Source organism: Rhododendron vialii, chromosome 13a (genome assembly GCF_030253575.1).
Source record: "Rhododendron vialii isolate Sample 1 chromosome 13a, ASM3025357v1".
Taxonomy (NCBI): Eukaryota; Viridiplantae; Streptophyta; class Magnoliopsida; order Ericales; family Ericaceae; genus Rhododendron; species Rhododendron vialii.
Window position 1 is genome coordinate 19,364,783 of NC_080569.1, and position 9,587 is coordinate 19,374,369.

The following is a 9,587-nucleotide window of genomic DNA, read 5'->3' on the forward strand; positions in this document are numbered from 1 at the left end:
AAAATTATCATTATTTACGTTTAAAATCAAAGGTGTGACAACTCCTAATTAGGAAATTTAATCAAATATTGCATTGCTAAGTGTGGGTGTGTAGCCAGGGGTGGAGCAATTGTGGGGCTAGATGGGTTCCGGCTCCATCCTTTTATATATATATATATATATATAGAGGAATTTTCAAGTGAGGGATCCCTCATTTTGTTAAAATGAGGGACTTTTATTTCCCGATCAAATTTTGAAAATCCGAACCGTTCAATGTGTGCAGAACATAATTTTAAGGGTCCTCGCGAGAAATCAGCAAAAAAAATGACCGGGAAGGGCGTCATCCGAGCAGTTTTTTTGAACCGTTCAATGAAAACTGCTCGGATGAAGCCCTTCCTGGTCATTTTTTTTGCTGATTTCTCACAGGGACTCTTAAAATCACGTTCTGATCACTTTGAGCGGCTCGGATCATCGAAATTCAATCGGGAAGGGGAGTCCCGCATTTTAATAAAATGAGGGATCCCTCACCCGAACCTAATATATATATATATATATATATTATTTTGGTTTATATTATGTCCCGTTCCATTAAGTTTCTTATTTTTTAAATACTTAGGCCCCATTTCGCTAAGGAAAACAAATAAGTACTTATTTTTTGAATTAAAGGTGATGTGTTGTGAGAGAATGATCTGTCTCGTAAAGCGAAAAATAAGTACTGAAAAAATAAGAACATTGGCAGAACGGGGTCTTATTTTCCGCTTACATGTCATTCTCTCATAATACATCACCTTTTAGCTAGTGGAACACACTCTAGTAAACTACTCTATTGCAATTTATGATTTAACTGATGTAAATTTTGAATAATTTCAAATTAGCCTATGAAATTTGTTTAAAAACTCTCATAAACAAGTAATAAATACGATGTACTTATTGGGAAATGCTACGGTACACACCCCGTACCATATGCACCCGCGCGTATAACCAAACTATTGAGAGGCATAACTAAATCATTGAGAGGCATAACCAAACACTTTCTTCAATTGTTATGCCTCTCAGTGGTTTGGTTACGCCTCTCAATGGTTTGGTTATACGGGTGCATATGGAACAAGGTGTGTACCGTAGCATGACTCAATAAAAAAAAACAAAATAAATTTGCATATTATTGTGGCATTTGACTGACTTGTATACTATTATATATAAGACACGAAATACAAAAGATATATTAATACAAAGAGCGTATATTTTTTGAATGAGAATTCATCTCTTTGTTCGATCCATCTGAAGTCGAAATCCTGGCTTCATCTAAATTAGCAACAAATTGGTTGATTGGATGACAAGTCGTCACCATGAGCACAACAGCGTGTTTGGATCTTGAACTAACAATAGAATTTGTGGAGGAGAATGAACTAACTTTTTAATTAACTTTTATTTGTCGTCTTGAAAATCTCTCCACGAATTCGATCAAGCTGATTCAAACGAAACGTGAACACAACGTTTAGGAGTGACGATCAGAGTAGGAAAGAGTAAAAATTATAATGAGGGTTGGTTGTTATACCAAATAAATATATAGATCCAACGAAATGCATCACCAGTTTACTTTACAAGCCGTCCATGCAAAACTAACAAGTCAACATAATAGTATAATGAAAGCGGGGCATCACTACCATGGTTTCAAAGTTCAAACCCATCCTGCAGATTCTACTATGGTTTATTGTAAGGTTGTTAGGTATCCCATCAGCCGCTACGTACGTAATCCGATTTCAAACTTTCGATACCGTTATTTACTTACTTAGGCCATGTTCAGTTGCCAGGAAAGTACAGCAAATGATGAGAAAATCAACTTTTCCATAATTATTATAGTGTTCAGTTGGCAGGAAAGTAGTGAGAAACTTGTTTTTAAGTTTTCCTGCAAGATTTACTTTCTTGCAAAAGTGATCCGGCCAAAAACATAGGATTTTGTGTCACCGGAAAAGTTATCTCCATTGTGGGGCCAAAATAATTGACGGGTAAGAATAAAAGTGAATGACGCCAATACCAAAAAATACGAATTAGGTTCTTAGAAAGACACTTTGAGATTTACGTGAGTAACAACAATTTCGACTACTATGGTGCTTTCTGAGATAATTGTTTTAGGAAAAGATTGGTGGTTTATTTTTTTTGGAAGTATTTATTTATCTTGTCATTGGTCTTCAATTTGTTTTGTACTAACTAATTTTCTATGAGTTTTTGCATCAGCAACTAATCAAGCACGGTTGTTTAATATTTATTTATTTAGTTATCATCTACTTATTTTTTAAACTTCATTTGTACGGTTGATTATTAGAGAATGTCAATTTAAATAGGGGATTTGCATGACCATTCAGAATATAGCAAATTGAATATGGAATTGCAAGTCGATTTTTTTATTTCATGTTAAGGCTTTGCATTAGATAAAATACATTTTCCGTACGTGTTAATTTTTGAAATATGATAGCCTATTATTTAGCTCTTAAAGTTACTTTTATTTAAAATTAGCCATGAGAATAAAAATAAAGAAGTTTCTCATAAGTGTATTTTCTCGGCAAATGAACCACTAAACTCTAATTTTCCTGCAAAAAAAAATTGTTAAATGAACACTCACAGGAAAATAGATTTCTTTTTCCTTTATTTCACTTTACTTAACTTTTCCTAAGAGTAACTTTTCGGTACAATATTCTTAGCAACTGAACGGAGCCTTATTGGCCGATACGGACCGATGCGGTCCGGTATATATATGACCGTACATATGATCACCGGCCGATACCATTGTATTTTCCGATACCTTAATTTTATACCCTACTCAACATTCTTCATGCTTTGAGTCGTATATATCTTATCCATAGCCCGTCCTAAGCTCAAATAAAGTCCGGATTTATTTTCTTGTCGGACTTTTTTTAAATTTTTTATTGAAATCCGGTCCATACTTTTATTCTGTTTTAGTTTCTCTTGTGGAGACGAATGCTTGTTCCCATTGTGATGAAAAAGCAGATAAAAATTTCACCAAGTTCCAAAAGTACCCGCAAGATAATAAACTCAAGAGTAGAAAACTGAATTGAAAGCTCAAGTCTTATAAGACAAAGCGGTTTGCTTCGATGATAGTATTGAAGATGTAATCTTAATACAACTAGATCTGTAAAATGCTTAAAACTTGGTACTTAAATCTGAATCCAAATACTGTGAGAGGGAGCTGTTTACCATCACCAGATAGGATCAAAGTTTGTTGAAGAATATCGATGTTCACTCAATAATTGAGGAAAATGACTGTTTCATTCATTTGAACCATGGAATTCTCTTAATTAGGTTGGACCAATTTGCATAAAGCAGAGGAGGAGTGTAACCAACATTACAATTACAAGTACAGTACTGAACACAATTCACATAATTGAGTTGAGTGTCAATCAAGACTGAAAAGGCAGGCAGGCAGGCCACTTGAGTTTTGGAGTAGGCAATAGTGCAACAGGCAGCCACTTTTATTAAAGCACACATAGAGGCCACAAAAGGACACCAGTATTTGGTAACTCAATCCAATACCAGTCACAACTACTAATAAACATAACTTCTAACTTCTACAGTACTAGTATATATATAAAAAGCCTTGATTTCATTTTTAAAAGGCAATGATTTGAAAATGATTAATTGGGCAGGAAGTTTCGGTCAAGAAAAGATAAAAAAAAAAAAATAGTAGTAGAAAGTTGGGTTGCATACGTGGGGTGTATAGGGGACTGAGTTGACTAGGTAATATAAGACTTAGGGCGTGTTTGATTGCAGATTTCGTTTTAGGGGGATTCGTAATGAGGTGGGATTAGGATTGGGATTGAGAATGAGGTGGGATTATTAATGAGGGGATAAATCATTTATTCATGTTTGCTTTGCACATGATTAGGATTGGGATTGGAATTGAGAATGAGGTGGGATTGTAAATAACATGTTTGTTTTGGCTAAAATTAGGATTGGGATTGGGATTGAGGTGAGTTTTTAAACTGATTTTGCTCAATCCCATGGGGATGGGATTCGTAATAACACCCCCCCCCCCCCCCCCCCCCCCCCCATGGGTTGACTAATCCCATCAAATGGGTGGATTGGTATTCCCATGGGATTTGTAATCCATGGGATAAAAATCCAATCAAACACACTTCTTGAACTACACTTCACTTTCGGAGTCCCATCCCAAGCCCCAATCCGGCTATCAAACACGCCCTTAACAACTTGTTCCTTCCAAGTAAATGAATTTCCAGAAGTAGAGCCAAAACTGGGAATCCAACCGATCTCTTTCTGAGTAGGTAGGGAGGGAGGGAGGGAGTAAAAGTAAGTCGTATTGAGCTAACAAACACACCATGAAAACAAGCAAACCCACGAAAACCTCATTCTCATCATCCCCTTGTCGGTCATTCAACCACTGTGTATATATCTTCTCCTGTATACTATGTCACCGTGCCCCATATCTCTATTCATCGATCATACCCCACTTTTATTAGGAGTATTAGTATTAGTATAGAAACCAATATATATAAACTGCAGGCGACTTCGGTCTTCATGAGCTCTGTTAACTCCCATGAGACTAATGTATACACGTCTTTACTCTGACTTTAATAGAGTCTGCCTTATTTAGTGGACGGGTAGATCGGGTCCCATAATGATTAAGCATGTACCAATGAAACTGAATAAGAAAATTAGCCTTTTTGTATTCTCTCTCGTACATGCAATTGGTTACTAAACATTGGTTTTTAAAAAAAGGTTCTCTACCCCTTGTTGACCTCTGTCACTTCTACCTTTATTAAACACACACACACACTCTCCCTCTCTCTCTCCAACTGTTCACTTATTCCTGCATCACCCCCTCCCCTCCCAATGGAACAGTAGTTCGGTGGTGTCATTAATAGATTAATAATACTACTAGCACACAACTCTCATACTCGATCACACACTTTATCTCTTTGCTGTCGCTTATTTCAAGGGTCCATTAAAAGCCTCTACAATTCCCCAAAAACTTCCGACCCAAACATGTACACCCATAATAACTACTACTACTGCATGCAGCAGCAGCAGCACTGTCAAAACCACAGAGCTACATGCACAGTACTCTCAAACCCCGCGTCTTCTCCCCACCGCCCAAGACTAACCACCATCCTCTCAACTCTGCAATCATCAATTTCCTTTTAAATGCCCACAAAACAAATCAACTCATCTTCATCCTATTCCTTTCCATGCAAAAACATCAGACAAAAAGAGGCCAAATACTATTCATGTTAACCCTCTCTTCTCTCTTCATGTGTCCTTGAGACCTTGTTCCATCTTCTTTCTCTCACTTCAACCCTAGAAGATTAGAAAATGACTCCTGTGAAAGGGTTTTTCTCTCTTCTTCTTCTAGTCCTCTTGATTTGCATCGTTTCATGTGATTCAGACTCATCGACTGATCTAAAGACCCTTTTAGAGGTGAAAGAGTCTTTCAAAGACCCACAAAAGGTACTCTCTGACTGGGCGAAGTACAACCCAAGTTTCTGTTCATGGACAGGCATTTCCTGCTCTACTGGTGGACTGGTGGTGGGTCTCAACCTTTCCGATTCGTCACTCGGCGGGTCAATCCCACCAGCACTCGGCCGTCTTTACGACCTACTCCACCTTGATCTTTCCTCTAATCAACTCATTGGTCCCATTCCACCAACTCTCTCTAACCTTTCTTCTTTGGAATCCCTGCTCCTCTTTTCCAACCAACTCTCCGGTCCCATCCCGACTCAACTCGGCTCGCTTTCAAACCTCCAAATCCTCCGCATCGGCGACAATGGGCTCACCGGCCCACTTCCGGCCACGTTTGGCAATCTGGTAAACTTGGCCGTTCTTGGGTTGGCCTCTTGCAGTCTCACTGGGCCCATACCTCCGGAGCTTGGGAACCTTTCCCAGCTTCAGAATTTGATTTTGCAGCAAAACCAACTGGTGGGTCCCATTCCGGGTGTGTTGGGGAACTGTTCTAGCCTGCTTGTTTTCACTGCTGCTGTCAATGGACTCAACGGGTCAATCCCATCAGAGTTGGGTCAACTCATGAATCTACAGCTTCTTAACCTCGCCAACAACTCACTCTCTGGCGAGATTCCGGACCAGATTGGTGACCTGAGTCAACTCGTTTATCTCAACTTCATGGGGAATCAGCTGGATGGTTTGATCCCAAAGTCATTGGGAAAATTGGGCAATCTTCAGAATCTTGATTTATCCTCGAACAAGCTCAGTGGCGAAATCCCAGAGGAGTTTGGGGAAATGGGTCAGCTTGTTTACTTGGTCTTGTCAAGCAACAATCTTTCTGGTGGTTTACCAAGAACTATATGCTCAAACACAACCAATTTGCAGCATGTAATGTTGTCCGAAAACCAATTTTCTGGAGAAATACCAGTGGAATTGAGTGAGTGCCAGTCATTGTTGCAGCTTGATTTGTCCAACAACACACTCAATGGCTCAATTCCAGTGGAGATTTATCAGTTAGTTGATTTAACTGATCTCCTGCTCCACAATAACACCTTGGCTGGTTCGATATCTCCATTGATAGCAAACCTCAGTAATCTCCAGACACTGGGGCTGTTTCATAACAATTTGGAAGGAAATCTGCCTAAAGAGATTGGAATGCTTGGAAATCTTCAGACTCTGTTTCTCTATGAAAATCAATTCTCAGGGGACATCCCTATGGAGATTGGAAACTGCTCCAGCTTGCAAATGATTGACTTCTACGGAAATCATTTCACAGGGAACATCCCAACTACCATGGGAATGCTGAAGGAACTGAATTTCCTTCACCTGAGAGAAAATGATCTCTCAGGCGAAATTCCCACCACTTTGGGCAACTGCCATCAACTGAATATCCTTGACTTGGCTGATAATCGTCTCTCTGGCGAAATCCCACCAACATTTGGGTACCTCCAAGCTTTACAACAGCTCATGCTTTACAACAATTCTCTAGAAGGTAATCTCCCCATTGAATTAACAAATATTGCAAACTTGACAAGAATAAATCTATCAAACAATAGATTCAAGGGTAGTATAGCTCCCCTTTGTACCTCTACTTCTTTTCTTTCTTTTGATGTCACAAACAACGCATTTGCTGATGAAATTCCTCCTGAGATCGGAAATTCGCCTTTGCTCGAAAGGTTGAGATTAGGAAACAATAAGTTCATTGGGAAAATCCCTTGGACATTGGGAGAAATCCGGGAATTATCTCTGTTGGATATTTCTGGGAATTCTCTCACTGGATCTATTCCTGCAGCACTTTCTTTGTGCAAGAAACTAACCCACCTTGACCTAAACAACAATCATCTCTCGGGACCGATTCCGTTGTGGTTGGGTAGTTTGCCTCAGTTGGGTGAGTTGAAGCTCTCATCCAATCAGTTTTCTGGGATTCTTCCCATTGAATTATTCAATGCCACCAATCTTCTGGTGCTTTCTCTTAGTGAAAATTCGCTCAACGGAACTCTCTCTCCTGGGATTGGGAAACTTGCATCCCTTAATGTCCTTAATCTCGAACATAACTACTTTTCGGGATCCATCCCCCCTACCATAGGCGAGTTAAGCAAGCTTTATGAACTTCGACTCTCCGGCAACAGTTTCAGTGGGGAAATACCAATTGAGATTGGACAGCTCCACAATCTTCAAAGCATTCTAGACCTCAGCAATAACCACCTCACTGGCAAAATCCCACCTTCTATCGGAACACTGTCGAAACTCGAAACTCTCGACCTATCTCACAATCAACTGGTGGGGGAAATCCCTCCACAAGTCAGTGCAATGAGTAGTTTGGGCAGGCTTAACCTCTCCTACAATGATCTTCAAGGCAAACTGGACAAGCAGTTCTCACACTGGCCACCGGAGGCATTTGCAGGAAACTCACATCTCTGCGGAGCCCCTCTTGAACACTGCAAAAACACCAAGTACAGGAATCAGCAGTCCGGTCTAAGAGAAACAGCAGTGGTAGTGATTTCAGCTATTTCAACTATAGCTGCGATTGCTCTATTGATAATAGGGGTTGCCTTCATCTTCAAGCACAAGCGAGGAGAATCCTTTAGGAGAGCCAGTGAAGTGAACAGTTACTCTTCCAGTTCATCCCAAGTGCAGAAACGACCTCTCTTCCGAAACGGTACTGTCAAGCGGGATTTCAGATGGGAAGATATTATGGTAGCTACAAACAATCTGAGCGATAACTTCATTGTTGGGTCAGGCGGGTCTGGAACTGTATACAAAGCTGATTTGATCACTGGAGAGACAGTGGCAGTTAAAAAGATACCAAGGAAAGGTGATCTTCTGCTGGATAAAAGCTTTGCGAGAGAAGTTAAGACGCTTGGGAGGATAAGGCACAGGCACCTTATGAAGCTATTGGGATACTGCAGCAACAAAGGGGGAGGCTCAAATCTTTTGATATACGAGTACATGGAGAATGGAAGTGTATGGGATTGGCTTCATCAGCAACCAGTGAACGGGAAGAAGAAGAAGACCCTTGATTGGGAACCAAGGCTCAGGATAGCAGTGGGATTAGCTCAGGGAGTGGAGTACCTCCACCATGATTGCGTGCCTAAGATCATTCACAGAGACATTAAATCCAGCAACATATTGCTGGACTCTAACATGGAGGCACACTTGGGGGATTTTGGGTTAGCAAAAGCGCTCGTAGAGAATTGCGACTCAGTAAATACTGAATCAAACTCATGGTTTGCTGGATCCTATGGTTATATCGCTCCAGGTAACGAAACTGATTTCTACCTTTGAATGTCATTGACAGATTCATTTTTCGATATTTGGTATTTCTAACAAATTTTTTGGTTCGGTTCAGAGTATGCCTATTCTTTAAAGGGAACAGAGAAGAGCGATGTTTACAGCATGGGTATTGTCTTGATGGAGCTTGTTAGTGGAAGAATGCCTACCGATGGAACTTTTGGTGTGGACATGGATATGGTACGATGGGTTGAGACACGCATCGAAATGCAAGGAACTGACCGTGAGGAGCTAATAGATCCTGCGCTGAAGCCATTGATGCCCTATGAAGAATGTGCTGCGTACCAAGTTCTGGAAATAGCACTGCAGTGCACAAAAACTGCCCCAGCAGAGAGGCCATCCTCCCGGAAAGCATGCGATCTCCTCCTCCATGTATTTAACGATAGAGTGTTGTATTCTGAGAAGACAGGTCTAGATCCATATGCATAGTCAATGAAATCAAATTAGTTTCGGAAAATTGTATTCAAGCATATTGTGTGAATAAAGAGAACAGTCAACACAACCAACTTCTCTGTTTCCTATCTTGTTTTGCTAAATGTCTTAGAACTAAAGACTCTACTCATTGCTCAGATTCCTTGTTGATTTCACAAACGAAGGAGTAAGAAAATCAAATGAAACATGGCCTGTTGTAAGAATCAAAGGCATTGATCACACCTTCCAGTGTCACGGGGGCAGTTTCATACCATCAGTTTTGGATTCATGCAAATTTTTGGTAATCTTTGAATTAGTGGTATCACTTTAGTGGCCAATAGACATATTAGCCGACAATATATGTCAAATAAGCTCATTTTAGGCCAAAAGATAAAAAGGCTAGTACGCTATCACTTGCCTACCATGCGTGAGTC

General features: G+C 40.0%; 1 protein-coding gene across 1 annotated transcript; it reads left to right on the forward strand.

Annotated features, from left to right (window-relative positions):
- Positions 1 to 4,514: 4,514 nt before the first annotated feature.
- On the forward strand, positions 4,515 to 9,259 carry LOC131315202 (LRR receptor-like serine/threonine-protein kinase GSO1). Its single transcript, XM_058344323.1, has 2 exons — positions 4,515 to 8,710; positions 8,801 to 9,259. The coding sequence occupies exons 1-2, from the start codon at positions 5,326 to 5,328 to the stop codon at positions 9,169 to 9,171; spliced, it is 3,756 nt and encodes a 1,251-aa protein (XP_058200306.1). The 5' UTR covers positions 4,515 to 5,325; the 3' UTR covers positions 9,172 to 9,259.
- Positions 9,260 to 9,587: the final 328 nt, after the last annotated feature.